The sequence below is a fragment of the Lepisosteus platostomus genome, chromosome 9, assembly GCF_059453375.1.
Source record: "Lepisosteus platostomus isolate fLepPlt1 chromosome 9, fLepPlt1.hap1, whole genome shotgun sequence".
NCBI classification, from domain to species: domain Eukaryota; kingdom Metazoa; phylum Chordata; class Actinopteri; order Semionotiformes; family Lepisosteidae; genus Lepisosteus; species Lepisosteus platostomus.
The window spans coordinates 49810107-49833024 of record NC_142619.1 but is presented as its reverse complement, the minus strand read 5'-3'; the positions used below and the strand labels follow the sequence as shown (position 1 = coordinate 49833024).

General features: G+C 38.6%; 1 protein-coding gene across 2 annotated transcripts in view; it reads right to left on the bottom strand.

Annotated features, from left to right (window-relative positions):
- Nucleotides 1–22459, bottom strand: part of exoc4 (exocyst complex component 4) — a 225777-nt gene extending 203318 nt beyond the window's left edge. For both annotated transcript variants that reach the window (XM_088645406.1, XM_088645407.1), the window contains exons 1-5: nt 22335–22459; nt 18007–18196; nt 16553–16747; nt 6456–6655; nt 483–592 (exon numbers count right to left, since the gene is read on the bottom strand). In XM_088645406.1, the coding sequence (XP_088501532.1) occupies nt 483–592; nt 6456–6655; nt 16553–16747; nt 18007–18196; nt 22335–22414 (775 nt within the window). In that variant the 5' untranslated portion in view covers nt 22415–22459. The remainder of the gene's footprint in view (nt 1–482; nt 593–6455; nt 6656–16552; nt 16748–18006; nt 18197–22334) is intronic.
- Between the last annotated feature and the right edge of the window lie 459 nt (nt 22460–22918).

Sequence of the window (22918 nt, the reverse complement as noted above, 5' to 3'; positions counted from 1 at the left end):
GTTAATGCCGGTAATGATTTCTGCAAAACCTACACTCATGATTTCATTACTACAGCTCCCATCAGAATACAAAAGAGGTGCCCATTATAAAAATGACTCAAAATATTTATTTTCACTGTTCATTTGAAAACAAAATGCATTAAATGTATTTCTACCACAGGTATGATCAGAAATGGGTGGGTTCCTGAGATAAGTCAAGAACCTATTGTGCACCCCAATTTGAGCAATCAGTTACAAGTTGCTCTCTTTAGATGGGTATATTATCTATTTATTCATGTGCAAGATTGAATTATATACAAGGCCAAACCTAAGGTATGAAGAAAAAATAACCTTCCAGTTAGACTATCCAAGTGTGAAGCACATAAGGTTGGGAAGAATACAGATTGTCTACATCGTGGGTTTCTGACACTGCACTGACATTTTTGCCTCGTACTCCCCAAGTCAAAGAAGAAACAGCTCATTTGGAGATGCCGATTACTTACTACTAGAACTCCCAGGAGTGGCGTACTGAGAGGGCTCCATGAACTTCCGTGGAGTAGACAAGTTGCTGACTTCAATCAAGGGGACTGGAGAGGTTTCCTTTGCAGACGAACTTTATTTGAAACAAAAATAAAAAGGATTAGGACCATACAATTCTTCTAAATCCAAAAGATATTAGTTTATGAGATTTGGAGTATTTGGGGGTTATTTCAGACAGAGATGATGTTACCAATGACATTATACTCTTACAGCGAATATATGAGAACAACCAGCATTTCATTCCAGAACACCACACGATACGTTAGATGGAAAAGTAGATTTCCTTAAAAATAAACCCTGGGTGTATGCACGTAACTTAAATATTGTGACACTGATTTAAAGGAAGGGGAATGGCTATTTTCTTCTGAATGAAAGAAAAGGTACGAGCTGTTGAAATTTTCTAGTAAATCAATTAAAGATGTTTATCCAAAAGGAAAGAAAATAATTTGATTGATGCATACTTCAACAATGAAAACAAATGTAAAAAAATTGCATCACAATAAAACTGAGTATTGGATGCAATAGGTCTGCATACATGGTATTAGGTTTAAATTTATGTTTCTACACAGCATTGCATTAATCAAGCACTATCTGCCTTGTCACACTGCTTAGATGATGCTGAAAAATGGATGCAACAAAATGTTTTACATGTGAACCCTGACAAGACCAAAGCTATGGTGAGTGGCGCTCCTTATCAACTCTACAACTCTGTCAGGTCTAGCTGACTATTGATGGTGCTGGAATCAGTCTACGAAGAAATCCTGCATTTGACGTACACGTTCACAATGCTGTGAAGTTGTCTTTTTCCATCGTCACAACAGTGCTTGAACCAGTTGATGTCTGTCCTGATGTCATGTTAGCCAGCATTTTTAAATCCTGTCTTAAAGCTTATTTTTTACACTCCATGTTTGAATGATCTTTTATTGCATTAACGTTTATTCATGTGTATCGTGTTTATGTTTTTACTATTGCTTTGTTTTGCTGAATAGTATAACATTGCATTATGAAAGCAATGTTGCACCTACAAACCAAATGAGCTAAACGGACTGAGTGGCCCCCTCTCATTTTTAAGCTTTATTAGGTCCTTTACAAGCTCTGTCATGGTAAAACATCTTATATAACTAAATGTGAATTCTGAAGCAATCAAAACGATTGAAATCCATAATTAATTATGAATATGACAAACCACAAGACGTTAATCCAATAAAAGACAGGGAACAACAGAACTGCACTCAATAGAAGCTGTAAATAGACATCACTGCCTTCAATAATTTGTGAAAAGTCATTTTGGCATCCCCTGCCCGAATTCAGTCAATTTACCTACGAATCGTTACTATGACCTGCTTAGGATGAGTTATTGTACAATAAATAATAAAAGTTTAAGAAACACAATGTACGCAGCTTAAAAAAATATTCATCTTTACTGTAGCAGGAAATCATTTTAGATACTCATCCAAAAAACAAATTAAAACATATAAAATACATCTGGTATCTACAGCTAAGATACTTGCTCTATGAAGAGTCCAGTTGAGAAAATGCATAAAGGAAACATAAAATGGCTTAAAACATCAATTAAAAAACATTTCAGTCACTCGTCTTTAACAGCCACAACTACAGAGACCTTTATCTCTACAGCTACTGCACCCTGGATAAAGCTTCGCAAAACTGCTTCTTCTGTGATCAGTTCTGCCTCGGTCCCACCCTGTATTATGCAATGACCTGTACATGTTTGTTGGAGAAAGGGCAAAGAGAGCTCAGAAAGTGGCCCAGTGGAAAGCTGATCTCTACAGACGAATACCAGTTTAAAAATAAATATGACTTTAAACACCCAGCAAGCATACAAACTATCAGTCACTACCTGTGGCAAGGTCAACTTATGAATGACCTCGATGTGAACACATGCCTAAGACTTTACTAACAGGAGAAGCATATAAATTCCTGTACAGTACCTTTGATTGCACACTAATATTTAAAAGAGTAAGACAGCCTGTGGGAAAAGGGGTGTATTCCTTGCACAGAGGTTAAAAGATCTACTTTAAACCAAGGCATTCTCAAATACATTAACTGGTACAGATATATAATTTTACAGGGGGGGATATAACTAAACTTTCACTCTGTAAAGAATAGCTCTTTAAAGAAAAAAACAGTAGCTAGACTACAAACTGATAATCCTGGATTAAGGGGTGAAGATGTGAAGAGTTTGGTCAACATGACTGAAGGGGATTATTTCTTGGTTTAGAGCAGCAATCAGAGTTTTGCTTTTTGTAGCCTGTAGAAACAAAGAACAGGTTATAAACCCTAGTGAAAGGGACAAAGCTTGATTTCACACAGCCTTTCCAAGGAAGGAAGGCCAAACCAAACTAAAACATTGTCTGAGAAAAGATTTGTGCAAAATCTAAAGTTAAAATGAATACCAAGGCAAGGGTTAATACTAATAATAATTCTTTAGGCTTATATGGCATTTTTTTCTGGACACTCCACTCACAGTGCTTTTCAGGTTATGAGGACTCCCCTCCATCACCACCAATGTGTAGCCGCCACCTCAGTGATGCAACAGCAGCCAAAGTGCACCAGTCCACTCACCTCACATAGCTATTAGTGTGAAAACAGAGTGATGAAGCCAATTCATAGATGGGAATTATTAGGTGGCCATGATTGAAATGGCCAATGGGAAATTGGGCCAGGACACTGGGGTAACACCTTTACTCTTTTCAAGAAACTCCCTGGGATTTTTAACGATTTTGAGAGTCAGGTCTTCAGTTTTACGTCTCATCCAAAGGATGGCACCTTTTTTACACTACAGTGTCCCCATCACTATACTGAAGTGTTAGGACCCACACAGACTGCAGGGTGAGCACCCCTTACTGGTCCCACTAAAACCCCTCCCAGCAGCCAGCATAATTTTTCCCAGGGGGTCTCCCATCCAGATACGGTTAGAATTGAGCTAAGATTAGGTATACAGAAAAGAAGGGACCAAGAGCTTCAATTACAGTAGGTCTTTGACTTAAGAGTTTGGACAGCACAGGGGGTTTAATTTAAAGATGGAGACAGCTAAAATTAGAGATGGTATAAAATGCATTTGTGTTTAGAAATGAGGTTATTACAAAGCAAAGAATGTCTAAGCACAGTATTAGGAGGATCTAGGTTGAAGTATTTAGTTCCATTTTCATTTTTTTATTCATCGTTTGTTTTATGTAACCTTACATTTACATTTATAGACCTTATAATACAACACTATCACTAGCAGATAGCAACTAATATGGTTTGCTATTTTAAAGACTTTTGTCATAAGAATTTTAAAAAAACTACAAAGTGAACACAACAGAAAGCTAGTCAAAGTAATATAGTGCTTATTTTTGTAAAAGAAACCCTTGTTCTAACCTTTTGAACATAGCAAGCATCATTTATCTAAAACTAGTTCTGTACTTATTATTCTGTAAGAATAATTATGAGAATAATACAAAAAAGATACATCAACAAGATACTGTAGGTCACTGACTTACATAAACATAAATGTGAAAAAATAACAATCTGACTGATTTTAAAACAGCAGGTCACGCATTACTCCTTTAGAAGCTTATACTTCCTAAACTGTGAGCTTGTTGTCATATGAAGCTCAATAAACCATCCATTATTTCTTTGTTTTTCCTGATTGAAGTATCTTTCTTCTGTAATATGGGGTAAAGGGCACGAGTCATCACTTCTAAATGGCTTAAAGTAAAGCATTCTTCAGTTCTCTAATTTCATGTCATTTGGGTTTAAACACTGCAGGTAATAGAATCCAGATGCCTTATTTAAAATGCCAAACCACAGAAGTTATTAGCCCTATTTTGTATGCAACAAGCACATTATTAACGGCAATGCTAAACACATCAGAAGACACATTAAAATGGAAATAGTCTTGCTATCCATAACATAGAAAGTGGAGTAAGTTTAACAGAACTGCAAAGCACAATTTTAACAACTGAAAAACGTTCAGGCTAAAGTGCATTAAAGTTCTACGGTATAGCATGAGAGCCTATTTCCATTTGAATGAACCTATGCCATTTACATAGTTAGTTGGATGGGTTTATAGAGTCACAGCTATCTGGAATAATCATCACATAAAATATCTCTCTCTCCAACCAACTCTCTTTCTATTGAAAAAAAGTTAATGGAATTCTTATCTAAGGATAAGAATAAGAACATAGAAAGATTAAAAATGAGAGAGGTCATTTGGACCGTCTAGCTTGATTGGTTGCTAGTAACTAAATGATCTAAGGAGCTCAGCTGTTTCTCGTAAGAACCCAGAGCATCAGCTTCAACAACAATGCTACGTAGTTGGTTCCAGACCTGCACAATTCTTTGTGGAAAGAAGTTCCTCCTGTTTTCAGTTTGAAATGCACTTCCTCTTAGCTTCCATTTATGTGCCCTGGTAACAGTTTTCTATTCCAATACCGGAGGCACTTCTGCACACAAAGTGTTGTGGGAGTTGCTGCATCAAAGCTATGTTGTCAGAGTTGATATCCAGGCTTTTCTTGAAAGAAGTGATAAGTTGTATGAAATGACTTGTGGAAGAGATATCCAGAGGCAATTACCTAAATTAATAACACCTTGTTTTCTTAAGCACACGCGGTAGATTGCCATCACGCACAAAAACATCCTATTTTTAAGTGTTCCCAATGCCTGTTTACATTTCTATCTCTTTAACGCGATATTATTTACAGACCAAATTACAGAACTTTGTCATTGTTCAGCCTGAGGCATGTTAATTTGTTTTTTACTCAACACCTGGTTGAAATACCCATTTAATGTATTGACCATTTCTCTGTCACCCTCCAAAACATTTCCTTTATTATCTCTGTGACACTATGCTTCATCATTGACTGCTCCTGTGCTGTTGCAATACTGCAATACATTATTCACTATCCATATGTAATACATTTATTTTAGACTAAATAGCAATATTCATTTATACTGCTCTCTTAGTTTCATTTCCTTGTTATGTATGTTTTTAATTATTTTTATTAACTTGATTTTTTCTAAATCATTTTGTAAAGTGTTTTTTTTCTCCTTATATTTGATTTATTACACCATTTGGACGACCACTTTCTTGACTTTGATCTGTGAGCCAGATTAATCTGTTCTTCAAGCAGATTCTCTTTAAAATAACTGAGAATAATTTTGTAAGCAGAAATGAAGCAGCAGCTGTTATTTCAACAGGATTTTATTACTGTTCTTCTTGTTTAAATCTGAAAGCTATGGAAACAATGCAAACCTGAAATGGATCAAAAAGTCTTGGGTAATGGGTAATTCCCAATGAGATCAGGAAGTGGAATGCAGAGAGAGTGCATTTTCCATTCTGTCCTGGATCAAATAAAACATAACCAGTAGCTATGTCATCCTGCAGCCCACAAGTGGCAACCCACTGAAGCTCAGCAGGTGTGAGGCTGATCAGTACCTGGATGGGAGACCTCCTGGGAAAAACTAAGTTTACTGCTGGAAGAAGTGTAAGTGGGGCCAGCAGTCTGTGTGGATCCTAATGCCCCAGTATAGAGACGGGGACACTGTACTGTAAAAAGACGCCGTCCTTTGGATGAGACGTAAACCCCAGGTCCTGACTCTCTGTGGTCATTAAAAATCCCAGGGCGTTTCTCAAAAAGAGTAGGGGTGTGACCCTGGCGTCCTGGCCAAATTTCCCCCTGGCCCTTATCAATCATGGCCTCCTAATCATCCTCATCTATGAATTGGCTTCATTACTCTGCTCTCCTCCCCACTGTGAGCGTACTGCTGCACTATGGCTGCCGTCACATCATGCAGGTGGGGCAGCACACTGGTCATGGTGGAGGGAAGTCTCCATTACCTGTAAAGCGCTTTGAGTGGACTGTCCAGAATAGCACTATATACGGGTAAGCAATTATTAGTAGTAGTATTCTAATGCAGAGCAAGCTCCTTACCTTCCTGATCTTCCCTTGTCCTTGTCTTTGTCCTTGTTCTTGCCGCCCACCCGGCTGGTGGACTTGATGTACAGGTGCCTGTGCAGCTCGTCGATGAGAACCAGGTGCATGTTGAGCTTCTTGCTGTGCAGCTCCAGACGCAGGTCGCTAAGGCCTTCCACCTGCAGGAGAGGTCCCTCCAAGGACTCCACGGCAGAGACCTGTCATGACACGCCAGGGGCAAGGATCAAGAACGCTGCAAGACAGCCGAGCCTCAGGCGCTTATACTAGGAAAACACACACCTTGTTGCACTTTAACCTGGGAGATATATTCCAGTGCTAACATGTAACATGACACTAGACTCACATTGGTAAAAGTATTAGAGGTTAAGGCTGTAAATTGTGGGGCAAGAGGTGGACGCAGTGGTTAGTACTGCTGCCCAGGGCCCTGGGTTCAATCACTGGGGTGCCATCTGTGTATAGTTTGTATGTTCTCCCCATCTTTGCAGGGGTTTCCTCCCACTGTCCAAAGACTTCCTTTAGATTAATTAATGTCTGGTGAAAGTAGAGAGGGTCTCCTGCCCTTTGCTTTCGAAGGAGTGGGTCTGAGCCGATGAGTGAGGGCAGAGCATGAACAGAGCCTTTCTATTGTGGCAGCATGTTCAGACAACTCTTAGTAAAACAAGATATTTCTAAATCCATGCTGCCTGTCCCCTAGAATCCTACTGCCATACAGATGATCCTGTAGATTAGTTCTAATTATCTTTCCCATAGCCTTAGGTGCAATAGAAGTAAAACTCACTGGGCTGTAATTACTTATTACTACTTACAGTTATGTCTTTTTTTTGTGGATGAGCCCTTCATTAGCAAATTTCCAATCAATGGTTATCACCCTAGTCTTGAGTGACCATTCAATGAGTTTTGCAAACGGTCTAATGAATTAGGAGGGAAGGGAGCAACTCTGCGATATAATATTAATTCCTTGGTCACCTTCTTCTGCATACATTTTTGCTAATATATATTACAACCCTGTCATTTTGAGTAGGGCCTCGCAATAGAAATAACTTTGTTTTGCTATAGACTACTGGTAACTACTTTAAAAAATGACCAAAGTTTACAATACTAGTTAGGTTACCCAAATCATGAGCAGATGATTCAGGTAAACTTCAGTATAATGCAAGTGACTCTTGTTAGATACAAAGAACTGTTTCACTTTGCAACCCAATCTCATCAGATCTAGGAAGCTAAGCAAGGCTGGGCATAATCCATACTGGGAAGGGAGACCCCTAAGGAAAACCCGGCAGCTGCTGTGAAGTGGTGTTGGTGGACCAGTAGGCAGTGCTCTTTCCTCTGGACCAGAATTTCCCAGTATTGTGACCGGGACACTCTACTGTAGGACTTGCTGTCCTTTGGATGAGACATTAAAGCCAAGGCACTGACTACTTGATTATTAATGAATTTGTTGCTATGGTCCTTACCAATGTTCCCTCTCATTTTTAATGGCCTGTGTGCGCAAAAATTGTGCAAGCAATTTTTTTCCCCCAGTGACAAAAACTTGTGCGCACAAAATCGAGTCTATGTATATTGTAAACCTGAAATTATTTTTTTGGCAATATACTCCTTCTCAGACCGGGACAGCGATTCAACGAGCCCGGTTATAGAGATTGAGTGCCGAGTGAGCATGAGCAGTGAGGTACGAGACTACGAGAGCGTAGATATCGATGATCGAGTAGCAATTATAATGCACACAGCCAAGTTGGGCCTCTCGCAGCCAGCCTCGTGTGGTCAATTTAGCCATTTTTCAATTGAGAACCGGGTTTAATTTTTTGTGCGCAGTTCAATTTCCTGTGTGTGCTGATTTCATAACCTGTGTGCGCGCACACTCGCACAGCTTAGAAGGAACATTGGTCCTTACCAGAAATAGGCAGTTTCCTAATAATAGATGGGTTGACGGATATTTTGACAGCCTTACATAAATATATACTATACAAAGAAATACATATAAAATAATATTCAAGCAAAAATTCAAAAACTCAGTAAAAACTCTGTAAGAATTAGAATACTTCTAATTAACCAAGCAATCTCATCACTACATATTCCAGAACGCAACAGTAAAAAATAATAATAAAGCCTGACAACCAGTACAAGCTTGGTAATGAGTTTTAGATAGCGATATAATGCTAACTAGCAAACACATTCTTAATTTCTTTCATTTACCATCTAAATCTCAGTGCTGCATGAGTTCTCATGTTACAAGGTACACGCTGTAAAGGATTTGATTTATAAGGGATTTCATTTTTAATTATCACATATAACATGATAATTAACAACTGAGATCTGGATTTTTGTAAGTGGATTATATTTACAAGTCACCGATTCCTAATCCCAAATAGCTAACAGGGATTTGAGACTCCACATTCTGATTGGCTGTTAGAGTGCACGGTCCAGCACCCACATCCTTAACACATTATTAATATGAATAACTCTGAAAGCAAAAGAAAAGATGACAAACACCGAATAAACATCCCGTGAATCATAAACATTTCTGTGTCCTAGCAATTTAACCAATTAATACTACTGAAACTGAAGTTTAAAGATACCTCTTTGACAAAATGTTAACATCTGCAATTGTATTTATAAAATACAAATACATTTTTTCAGATTTCAAGATTCATCCTAACATCCAGACATACAGTACAATGTATATAAAATGAATGTAAAATACAAAACATGAAAATGATCTAAATGTCTTAACAATGACAGTGGAGGTAGCTGCTAAGAAGAAATACGTTTTTGTCCCAACTATGTGACTTGGTTGCTAGTAACTACAGTATGTGATCTCAGGATCATCATTAGCAGCTGTTTCTTGAGAGAAACCAGAGAACCCCCCATCAGTAACACAAGAGGCTGCAGACTCCCACCACTCTCAGTGTTGAAACATGCCTCCTGCACTCAGATTTTACTGCACGTACCCGTTAATGTCCATTGGCTTGTGTTTCACTGCTGACAACTTCTAATACTACTAAATTAATTAAAAGGTTAAGTTATGCTGAAGCATGTTTCCTGTTGTGCATATCATAAATGTCATTTACGGGGTGCATGACATCACATCATCATTAATCTCCTAATAAGATTGCAAATTCAATAACTACAGTATGTGCAAATAATATATACCACACAATGCAGAAGCTGTGCTTACAAAATAGCCTCAGGCTTCTAGACGTGTGTCCATGGCATGCAAAACATTCAGTGGTACATATAAGAAAAAAAGTCATTTACATGCCTGGGTCAGGCATATAGCATTTTAATGCCCTGAAGAAACCAGTCATTCAATTAGTTATTAGCAACAGTATTAAAGCTTTAACTTCCATCATCTTCTGGGTCCCAAAATTGCTCAGCCATAAAAAAATCATTTTTCATAATACTACAGTTTCTGGAGAAACAGCCATCAGAAGAAGAACTGTCAATCACACTAAAATTTAGATTTCTGGCGCTGGATTTTACAACACCTTAAGAAGAAAAAAAACTCAGCCACTCAGGCCCCCAAGATTACTTTCACATCCAGTCATCAGTTCGGCGATTCTTGGTCTTGGTCTTCCTTTAAAAAGGCAACATGGAACACAGACGGTTCATGAGTTTTGCACCTCTGGGTGCCGATGACATGAATGACATTTCTGTGTAAAGCTGATAATATGTTCCTAATGTCAGCCTGCAACAAAACAGAACTGCACTTTATGGGTGAGTGCATAAACCAGAAATGAAACAGCTAATGACTTTCTTTGACTAAGGGAAAGATCAACAGGTGAACTTTGTAGATGACCACACTATGTATAGGTCAGTACATTTTACTGAGACCTAGGATACACACAAGTTAAACTTCCTATCACCAACTTCAGAATAGCATGATGAATCTCCAAAACTATTAATTTAATAGTAATTTCAATCTGCCAGTGTTCACACATTTGTGTGCAAATATTTGTTTACATTGACTAAAATATCTCAATAACAGAGAAAATCCACAAAATTACAGTTAATATTACAGTGTAAGTAAGCTAATCGCATATCATAAACCAGAAGACGACAGTTAAAATGAATTATGTCTTGCTTGTCTGCCACAAGACAATTTGTTTTCTTTTATCTGGGTGTGAATTGCTATGCAGATGAAAAATCTTAACATTTCTGAACATTTACAGAAACAAACTATGATTCCTTGTCACAAACTGTATGCATTCTTCATGAATGCCTTCAGAACACGAACTCGAAAAGAAACGCACAACTTAAAGACAGGTGGAAAATAGTCTTTTACATTTCAATTTTAAGGGAGCTTAGTCTTTATTCCTACAATAAATTAATTTTAATTTAATTAATAGATTAACACCTGGTTCTTTGGACATTATATGCTTTCATTACAATGGTATAAAAGCTCTGTTAATTAATTTCCTGCCAAAAATAAACGGAATCACATCTGAGTTAGTTCTCAGGAAAACCGACAGGTTAATTAAATTATTACATTGTTCACACCTGCATTTTCTGCATTTACATTTGTATGCAATGACTTCCAGAAAACTGCTCTTTTCACAGTTTTTGCTCATTTTTCTGTAATACAATAATTATAACATCCTTGCAAGTTCAGGTTTACAACTACGGTCTTCATGAGCTGAGTGACGTATGGTTAACGTTCCATGAGCTCTTGATTATTTAATGAACCCTTAATTGAGTTAGTCATTAATAAGGGCCTTTTTTAAATTTTTAAATGCTAAAAATTCAGAAAGTGAAAGTTATGTGCCATCTAAAATAAGTAACTTGAAGTCTGCAACTTTTGAGGAGCAGAAATCAATTAAACGGTCAAATTAAGCAAATTGCTAAGTTAATGAAGCATTCAATTAAGTTACAGTGGGCTCAGTGAGATTGAAAACCTGAAGACACTGGGGGGCCAGGACAAGGAACGCCTGCTGTAAAATATCTGCAGCGCTGTATCTCATGTCACAGTAATGTCAATTCCCAGATTTGAAGCAGAAAAAGAAGAAAAGCCTTAATTCAGGGTCTTGTATAATGATCAGCTTTAAAAAGTCATATAAGGCACCTAGGAAACTATTATGCTTAAAAGAGAAGCAATACCACAAGAGTAAGGGAATTAATTTTAAATAAAAACTAAAAAACTACACCTATATGTTTAATTTGACTGTTTAATTGCTTTCTGCTCCTCAAAAGGTGCAGACTTCACAGAGTGAAGCAGTGGCTCTGTGGCTAAGGACCTGCGCCTGTGGCTGGAAGGTTGCCGGTTCAAATCCTGTGGCCGGCAGAGGAATCCTACTCCGTTGGGCCCCTGAGCAAAGCCCTTAACCTCAACTGCTCCAGGGGTGCCGTATAAATGGCTGACCCTGCGCTCTGACCCCAAGCTTCTCTCCCTGTCTGTGTGTCTCATGGAGAGCAAGTTGGGGTATGTGAAAAAAGACAAATTCCTATTACAAGAAATTGTATATGGCCAATAAAGTGATCTTATCCTATTCACCTGATTCAGAATGGATTTAGATCAATGTCACACAAGGATACCGGTTTATTCCACATCTCCTCAGGACAGACTGCAGAGGTGTGAAGCAATTAAAGGAGAGACTGCCAAGTCGAGAGCAATGTCTCCCCATTTCGGATTGTATCAGGACCCAACCCTGCATGCCCTTTACATCTCACATAACACCGACAATGAGAAACCTCTACAAGTGCCCTTCTCATCTGCATTTAAGCAATAAAATAACAAGACACACACCACTGCGCTCCCCCAACTCCTATCATTAAACACGACACACTCTACTTTCATTACCACCTCAGCTATTACTTGTTTATATTTAATAAATCTTCATCAAACTAAATGAATGGTTTTTATTAGTTAAGCTAATGGCCAAATGATAATGCTCTGGAGAGAGATCAGTGCTTGTTGGTGCATTAAGAGAGAGTGCTGAGGTCCTAGGTCAAGTATATGTCAATGCAAATGAGGCAGCATTAGCAGTAACAGACTAATGTGATATATCACCCCTAAGCTAATAGAATAAAATAAATTAGATAAGTTTATTGGAATAACCGTTAGAAGAAAATGTTCCCTGCATATAAAACAGAAAAGGTATTACTCTAAACAGGATAAGGGACAATTGCCTGGTTAGCATGGTAGCAAACTACAGCAGTCAAACTAATCAACAATATGAAGTCTTTTCTTGCATCAGCCACATGTGGGAACTCATTTAAAACAGTAAAAAGGAAACAAAAACTGAGTGATGAGCACAGGAATCAGGAAAAAAAAAATGTTTTCGAGTGGGCCACTCTGTCATTATATTTTGTAGAGAGTTAGTTTCCCAGTAAATCTCTCCTTTCATAACGGACTCCCTCTTAGCAACTATTCCAAACAGCGTCCTGATGAACATCAGCACTTAAGAATGTGTTTTAAGTGACAGCTGTGCAATGCAATTACAGTTATTCTGAGCAAGACATAAAAACATAAGGGAATAATCAAGAACAGGAGTGACGATACCAGGAGGAAATAACTCTATGATGCAGAGCAAGCAAGCAATAAAAAAAATTTCCTCAGAGGAGGCTCACAGAAATTGAAACACCACCATATATATTATAATTAACATTCAACCTGATATGCCTTAAGCAGAAAAACATCTATATTTACACAAAATGACTCTGCGATTAAAACAAAAATATCTCAAGGACAAAATGAAGTTTCTGAAAATCCTGTACTAAATCGGAGCTAAAGGGGATTCTGTATATGTCCTCTGTATAGTATCAGAGGCCTTAAAGAAAACGAACAAGCAAAACATCAGGAACACTTGACCCACACGATTTATCTTCGTTATCAGTCTAGAGATAAAAAAGCAGGATATTCTCAGATACCCTTTGCCTTTATATGACTGGGGATATCAGCTTTCAGAACAGCATCAACACACCAAGCAAACATCTTCTCTTCTGGCATCGAATCTTAGTATACAGCAAAAAGACTGGGGTGAATCACAAACAAAGCTTCTGTGGTGAAATTAACAATTAAAAGTTAAACAATTAAAATCAACCAGCTTCAAAAAAAGGAATCCTTAACACCTTAGTAGCAGTTTTCTGAGGAGTACAACAGGTACACGTTAGTCCATAATGTGTGTCCACACAGAAAGCAACAGCAATGCTGAATAACAATTTAACAAAGGATAGAAAAAGAAGACAAATCATACTTATTGTTCCTTTTTTCTATTTAGGAATCAATCATTATTTTTCCTTTATCTACCCCAATTTAAGAGCTGCACATCAATATAGCTTACTACTACAAGTGCTAAAGACATACATGTGCCTTAATGCAAACCTGAAGCACATACAGCAGCACTGATGCGTCAAGCAGAGAAAGTGTGCGTTCAGATAACACAGGTGCTGAGCTGGGCACACCGCAGCTCACTTTAAACTGTACACAATTTGGACAATTATAGGTGTCACTCCTTGGAAGGCCTGCATCACTCTCACCTAATGGCACAGACAAGATTCAAACCAGGCAAAGGGCTTTAAAAAAGACAAATCGTTTACGTGTCTCCACACACATTATATACTAACAAAAGGGTGCAATTTTACTAGAAACTGCCTTCTAAGTACACCCCTGACTGCCTTTTCTTCTTCAATACCTCAATTTACTGCTGTTTTTAAAATTAAAACAGACAAGCCCAATGTTAATAACACTTACTTGAGAACTTCTTTCAAAAGTCATTCTAGCACTAGTTATGTAAAACACACAAAAGGAACCTTACAGAATATATCGATTCCCAGTTGTGCCCCAGCTTATAATCAACATGGCCAGGATATCACAGGAACTTCAAACTAAGGAAGTCACCTTTAGAAATTAGGAAGTGCGACAAAACAAAAAATAGGTTAGGTCTCTTTGTGTCTCAATGAGCCCTAGTGCCGAGAACCAGAGAGCAAAATCCAATCAATTACTTCTGGCTTTAAATATTCACAGTACAATGGGGCAAGAAGAATATTATTTCAAGGGAAGCAAGAGTGTGGCTACAGACCAGACGTGTCTCAATTGTCCTGTCCTCTCAAGAGGATGACAATAAGGTCGAATTTGATTCACGCTCTTCCATTTGGTGATGGAAAGCACAAAACTACTATGCATAAAAACCATAGCACATACCTAAAATATCCATAACGTACACACAGATACCTTTGTTGTTGAGGTACTTACCTTACATTCAAGTAACCTGCTTTTCAGCCCTAAGATTCTCAAAGGCCCTGGGGCCCCAGGATGAACTTCTCAAACCAACACAGGGTTCACAATGACAACTGCTGTTTACACTAACATGGCAGTAATGGTTACGGAAACATCTCACTATGGTAACAACAGGGGAGGAATACGAGATGTTATAACCAATGCTGATATTAAAAATTTAAAATCCAATAATCTTCAGCAGATCAGAATAATCTTTCATCCCACTTCTTTAATTCCACTGAAACTTCACATCATTCCTAAACAGATCATCTGCCAGTGTTGCATTAATAATTCTATCCAGAATTAATCTTTATGCATTAGAAAGAGCAGCTGGAGTGTTGTGAGTGATAATGAAACCTGTAACAAGCCATCTTTTGCCATCGCATCAAGACAATGGGGGAATTATAATTTCAATTTAAATGCAGAAATCTGAAGTATGCATCACTGGCAAAATTACTTCAATTAATCTGAACAGAATACAAAGATAATATTAAAAGGGGGTGATCCAGTTAGTTGGAATGTTTTTTAATGTGTCTGCATTAATCAGGGTGAGGAGAAATGCTATAAATCAATGTTTTTATTGATGAACAAAGAAAGACAGGGACAATACCACACAAACAAAGCGCAGCAAAACATTTCGTTTTCACTTGGTTTTCTGGCCATTCAAAGGCTACACCAAGCTTCTTTACACTGCAAGCAACACTAATCAACTTTTTTTCTCTAAAAAAAAATCAAACTCCTATTTTAAAAAAGGAGACCCCACAATGAAACACTGTTACAGTACCTCTGCATTCATGCTGACTGGATGGAATACTGTGCCTTGCAAACTCTGTCTTACTGTATTCATGCAAGAAGGTATTATACCGTAACCAAACCACAAATGAGATGTAGTAATAACCAAACTACTGAGTCTTAGCACAGCTCATATACCACATAAAACACCTTTGTTGGAAAGAGAAGTGACATATAAAATACAATAGTAAACCACTGGAACATTGTTTCTGAATTTGAGACTTTATATATATGCTGTAGACTACTTAATGATAAATAGGAAACTTCTATGAGAGAGAAATCTTATACAATGCTCAAACTCTAAAGTACGATGTCAGGGTACTTCACACTGCATCAGTGTCCTAACACAGCTCCTGCAGTCATGCAAACAAGCACAGCAAGGGTGTAAAATACCATTTGCAACACAGTCCCTGCTTCACTTCTGGCACCAAGAAAAGGAAGCTGTCTACACCAGGATTGGAATTACGACAGTGTTGGAACATGCTTTCAAACTGGAGGAAAAGAAAACATGGAGACTTCATTAAATGAAGACAAAACTACTCCATTAAGCTTCTAAGCCTTTTTTTGTAAGGAAACAAGATGCACCTTAATTTCAGCAACTTCATATTTGACACTGTGGCAGAGACCACTGCACTGATGTGAAGCTACCAACAGAGGCCACCATGCACAGAGTCTCAAAGACAATAAATACAGCTCACCAGGCAGGTATAGCACAGCTGAGAACATTTATTATATAACTACATTATTTATTAAATTACTTTCATAGGAATGTTGGCTCTATAAAATGGGGTGTCTCTGTGGGAAGGGAGTAGCATCAGGTAGACCAGGGTCATTGAATCTCAAGGGAAGTTGTAGTAAAGAGCACACATGGCGGAAGCCATCATGTGAAAGTTCTGTCTAGTCTCTTATGTGTGAAGTTTGATTCATTCGCTAAAGTAGAGCGAAGACCCCCCAGTATCTTTCTTTATACCTAGGGATGGGGTTGCTTCAAGTGCAAAGGTCCCTAAGCTATGTTATCAAAGTCAGGGATCGTCCACAGAAACAGCAGCAGGATACAATACAGCTACGAGACTTCAAGACAAACTCATACCAGCATGTCTGTGGCGTGCAGGTAGTGCTTGCTGGACATGCAGGACTCCAGTTTCTGCGGCACTTGCTTAATGTTCTCGATTTCATCCAGCAGATTGAGGACGTGCTTGTGCTCCATCCCCTCGATCCACAGCTTGCGCAGCTCGTCCCGTTTGCAGTGCAGGAGCATCTTGCAGGACAGCAGGTTCTCCTTCACCTGCGAACACACACCGCGCGGCCGTGAGGGGGGATTCTGGAGCAGGATGGCGCATTTTGTCAAGGCAGCCTCGAGCGGAGTGATAATCACGTGCACGTGGGGCACTGGACGTTTCCTTCCCAACCCTTGCTTGTCAGGTACGGAACATGGCTAGGAAAAACTGGGCGATGAGAGTTAGAAGCAGCTGCTCCTTGAATGGGGTTTAAACGAGGCATACTTTTGTTTTACCACCTATACATGACATAAAAAGAAATTCCACGTGGCAAAATGGATGGCAATCTTTCATACTTGAATCGTTTCACTTGATAATAATTATAATAATTGCTTACACTTATATAGCGCTTTTCTGGACACTCCACTCAAAGCGCTTTACAGGTAATGGGAACTCCCCTCCACCACCACCAATGTGCAGCATCCACCTGGACTTCCCTCGGGACACCCCTAACATATCATTTTAATACGTAAGTACTGCGACTCAATAAAATAAACAAACTGGGCTTATGTATATGTAAAAATCAGAAACTTTAAAGAAATGGCAATCAAATAAAGCCAAAAAAAAAAAGAAATGGTGGGCTAAAACACAACATGACTCTTTTGCAGGGGCCAGAAATATTTAACAACTCCTTCAGCTGCCATCAGTTTCTGTATCCCATTGCAAAAACGGGGCACAGGGGTAAGGACATCGATTACATTTTGAAACACAATTTGTGTGCCAATTAAACAAAAGGCAATGGTTTACAACAAAAACAGACGTAAGGGATCGCAGAAAAACCCCCGAGATTCCGGCAAGGCACTTCTGGGACAAATTAAAGAGAAAAATTCAAAGCATTGTGCTTGTAACGGGTCACAGGATGATATTTTTCCATCAAGAACATTCTCGATAATATAAAAAATAGCCGACCTAACACTCTGCAGGTTTCTCCATCTGTTTTATATTACAATAGTAACTCACTGCCATGGGTTCAAAAATGTGTCTCCGTCATATATCAAATACATTCCTATGGGCTTATTCAATTTGAAGAACGATACATATACTAGATACAGTATTGTGTATCTAAATCTGTAGAGTTAAGATGAAAGTCAAGATGTCACAAAGTTATAGACAGCTCAGGAACAAATCGAGATACAGTGCCTTTCACAAAAACAGGTACAGTATTTAGTCACTCTGCAGGTACACAAGGCAAGTAAGGTTCAGGGCCAAACTACATCAACACTGTGAAAAGTGACACCTGAAAAGACCTGGAGCCCTCCGCACCCACCTGCTTGATTTTGTTCCGCGAGTTGGTGATGCGCTCCGTGATGCTCTGGTATGTGCGAATGGCGGTGGTCAGCTCAGTGTAATGCTGTACAATCTGATCGTCCAGATCCCGGTCACATTTCTCATAGGCCTCCTCCAGGCGGCCCTTTTCAGTCTCTCGGTCCTGAACATCGTCGCTTCTGGACAGTGTCCTGCAGAAGGCAAAGGCCGGGAACAGTCACAGTTTAAAACTGTGTCCACAAAATAAGCTTACATAGCCGGCTTCCCATTAGATCTCATGATCACAAATGCCCATATTCCCTGAAGAAATACTGAACTTTGAAGATAAGAGCTAAAGATATAATTTATAATAATAATTGCTTACACTTATATAGTGCTTTTCTGGACACTCCACTCAAAGTGCTTTAAGGTAATGGGGATGATGGGACTGCAGCCATAGTGCGCCAGAACGCTCACCACACACCAGCTCTCAGTGGGGAGGATAGCAGAGTGATGAAGCCAGTTCACAGATGGGGATTATTAGGAGGTCATTATTGGTAAAGGCCAAGGGGAAATTTGGCCAGGACCCCGGGGTAACACTCCTACTCTTTTTGAGAAATGCCCTGGGATTTTTAATGACCACAGAGATTCGGAACCTTGATTTTACATCTCATCTGAAAGACGGCACCTTTTTACAGTATAGTGTCCCCGTCGCTAGGGTGAGAGCCCCCTGCTGGCCCCATTAACACCTCTTCCAGCAGCAACCTTAGTTTTTCCCAGGAAGTCTCCCATCCAGGTACTGACCAGGCTCACACCTGCTTAGCTGCAGTGGGCTGCCAGTTGTTAGTTGTAGAGTGATATGGATGCTGGCTATAAATATTATGAGAATGCACACAGTTTTCCGGGGCAACTGCAGGCCCGGTTACAACAGCAGTGTAACATTTGCTTTACAAATCGGAGAAGCACCAGTGCAGTAACGAGCAGTACGGAATGCAAAAATGGGCAATTGGTCTGAAAACAAAATAAATTAATAATGACCACATAAATTAAGGAAAGCACTATATTTACTGCTGTCAATCATTTATTGTCATGTTCATATTCACATTCATTTTCAATCACCCTTATCTTACACATTCACTGTCAACTCTGTAAAGTTGTTACAACACTGCAGACGTCTGCCAACACAAGCACGTTCATATTTGTTTTTCATCACCCTTGGATGCCACTTAATGGCTAGAAAGCTCCACCAAAATGAAAGAGAAACCTTTCAAAAAAAAAAAACAATTTAAAATATGCTCCTGAACTGCAACACAGAAACTTGGACGCACCTACAGCACCACTCCAACCACTCAAGGGGACACGCTAACAGAAATGTTGGGGAGGCGCCCTGTCTTCGAACCTGCCATCATGACATGACTGTCAGGCCTTACTCATTAAAAGAAAACTTTCCAGTTCTTATGTTACAGTACATGCCTTACTTTGAACAGTTTAACCCATTAAGAATGAGGCACAAACCAGAAAATGCCCCCCTTGCAGATCAATTTCTACTTCAAGGCTTTCAAGAGGCAGAATCCAACCTTTACGTGAGGATGTCAGTTTTTATCGCTTCATTAAAACGTGTGACAATGTCACCTCTCCTATGAGGATACATCCCTCCATCCATTTTCCAACAGCTTTTTCCAATTCAGGGTCACAAGACAGCCAAAGTCTATCCCAGCAAGCAATGGACAGAAGCCAGGGTCCACTCTGGACAGATGGGACGCCAGTCCATCGCAGGGCACACACAGACAGACACTTGCACACTCACACCAGGACCAATTTTCTGAGAAGCCAATAAACCCGTTAGTAAAACCCAAATGAACACTGGGAGAACACTAAGAGCACATTTCATTTTCAAAAATATTTTATTTTTGCATTTAATATTATTACATATACACTTCAACAATAAGAGAACATGTGTCAAATCACCACCCTGCATTGCAGTAGTTCTGACTTCAAAACATTGCAATAAAGGTAAGCATTAAGAGTTTTGGGTAATGAAAAAGAAACAAAATCATTTTCCAGCCCAAGCTTACACTAAACCACAAACAATTGCATTTTGCAATTGCATATGTACTCAGTAAAAAGAACTAAGTCCCTGAAAACAAAGCAACTTAATTAATGGAAAAGTAAATTTCATGGCATTTAAAGACCAAAACCTAATATAATAATAAACAATGCTGATATTAAATGCGTTGTGTGCTCCAGTTGCTTCTGAGACACCAAATCTTAGAATCTGTTTCATTTTTAGAGTCACGTTTTAGTGCATTTCACAGTCTTTGTAGTTACAAACAAACAAAACAAGTGACAGAACTGCCACACAATATATGAAAAAATCAATTAAGTTCAATGAAATGAGCATGCAATTAAAAAAACTAATTTCACATTGAACTAATGAATTTCACATTGTGCATCTCTATGTTATGTTTTACAATACAAGCTATTTTTGTAAATACAAGCTATTTTGTATTGTGACTATTTTGTAATACACTTGGTTTTCTACAATGAAAATGTATTCTAAAGTTCAGTTTATTTGACCAGGTAAATTGGTTCACTAAAGTTCCACAGGAGACATCAAAAGCACAAAAGAGAAAATCAATATAAATATAATTAGTTTCTTACTCTATGATGTTAAATGCTGGATAGAGTGAATTCATATTAAAAAAAAACAGTGAACACACCTCTGTACTACATCCCTGCCGGAACACTGTTGTTTTTAGATGTTGACCCCAAATCAAAACTAACGCTTAAAACAGGCGACAACAAACACTTTCCTTCTTCGACACATCTTATAAATACATAGCAACAAGAATACATTTAAGAAAACCTGAGCATTATTGAAAAAACGCCATTTTAATTTTTCTTAATGATACATACACTTTTCACCATGGAACAAACTAACTGTCAGCTGTTATACTGACAGATCTAACAACAAATTTGAATTTAAGGGGCACAGTCGCATTAAAAAAAGATCAGTGAAAACGAACCTGATAGCAACATTAATCACAGGTGTTGGAAAAGCAGAATCTATCAGCTAAGGCATTGTTGGAATAGCAGTACATATATCTCTCCCTTGTGGCAGGTGAAGAAAGACATTCTTCTTACTCAACCACCAGTTATTACCACTAGTTTCTTACAGCTAGATTTCAGTAGGCCACTATGGTCATGATGACCACATTGTCAGCTGATCATTGGCCTAATCTTAACTGAGGTAGCCACTGCTCTCCAGAGCCCCTTCTTTTTTGTTTCTGGTACCTCAATATGCTATGTCTATTTTGGCAATAAGCTGTCCTGAGTTTGTGTTTTATGAAACACTTCACAAGACATCCAAATAAATATGATCACAACAGGGGACAATGGTGAATGCAGATGAGCCTTGTCTTCCTTCAAGAAACAGCTGAATGAATTCCTTCATTCAATAAGCTTCAAGCTACCAAATGGGCCAGATGGTCCAAAGTCTCCTCTTCTCTTTAACTTTTCTTATGACACAAGGCAGAAAATCCAACTGGTACTTGGCAGTTACAGGTATGAGACAATAAATTGTAGAAAATATAAACCACAAAATCTAAGAGGCATTTGATACTATCCATGCTGCAGAATTATGAAACAGCTAAGATAACTGTGATTCTTATATTGCTGTAAACACAACTCTTTCAATCTGCAAAACTTCCCTCAGTAAGGGTGACAAATCATTAGGAATTGTTACTGAGACAGAAAAGACATCTTCTATTACTTTTTATTAGTGGACTTCTTTTATTGACTTTTTATTGTATAAAAGTAACTGATATTTCTTTCTTAACAATTATAGAGGTTTATTTCAGTTGAATATGTGTTAAGCAAATGATGTGAAATGTAAGGGAAAGGCGCTCCTTAGACAGAGTAGAAACAAAACACGAAAACAGGAAGACAACTGAGTTAGTGAACAAACTAATGAAAAACCCAGCCAATGGGAATGTAAGACTTAGGATTGTCTTTCATATTGAAATGCAGGTGTGTGAATGTTGACAAAATGACACAACGGAACTATAAATATCAGGAAAGGACGTATGCCCTTTCAAGCAGGAGGAAATCAGCACCATACAGTGGAATACATATTTAAGTCCAAGACACTGTGTTCGAACTTCGTTAATACTCTTCTGGCAAAGGTGTATATACTGTACAAACAGCATGAATCTTCATGTACAACTCCTGTATGTAGAACCAGGATGAGGATGTGCTTGCAGGCCAGCAAGAGACGATCAGTCTTATTTTTATTTCCTGCAACACAAGACGCCGCATTTCTTGCGTTTGATAAAGATAAATCTTCCCTACCTGATCACAGAGATGAGTAACCCCGAAGGGTCTTTGCTTTTGCTCATTGCACTTCTGTACTTTCCTGCATCTGCTGCCATCTTTGAAGCTGCTGCACCCAAACACAGGAAAGCAACCAACCTTGCTGGTAGAGAACCAATGAGGAAAAGCCTTTACCCAATCAAATGTGCTCTTGAAGGTGAAGGCGGGCTCTTCACCGATATGTCTAGTTGAGGTGGTTCTTTGCAAGTTATGGTGGGAAATGTAGTTTTTCCGCAGGAAAGGCGTAAAATAATTTTGCAAGGAGGGAGATTTATTTGTGTAAAATAGAAAATACTTGACTTGTCTCAGACCATATTCTGGGACACACATATATAGACACCAATTACTCATTTATTTGTCTGACTCTTATATCCAAAACAATTTACATTCGTGTTCCCATTGGGTATGTCCAGAATACAACAGGAGAGCCTACAACCATACTTTACTTCCTTTATTGTCCTAGATGGGAAATTTAGTTTGCTGGCAGGAAGGGAGAAGACTACACACAACACATAATACACAACAATGAATCCATTAACAAATAAAAAAAACATTCATGCATA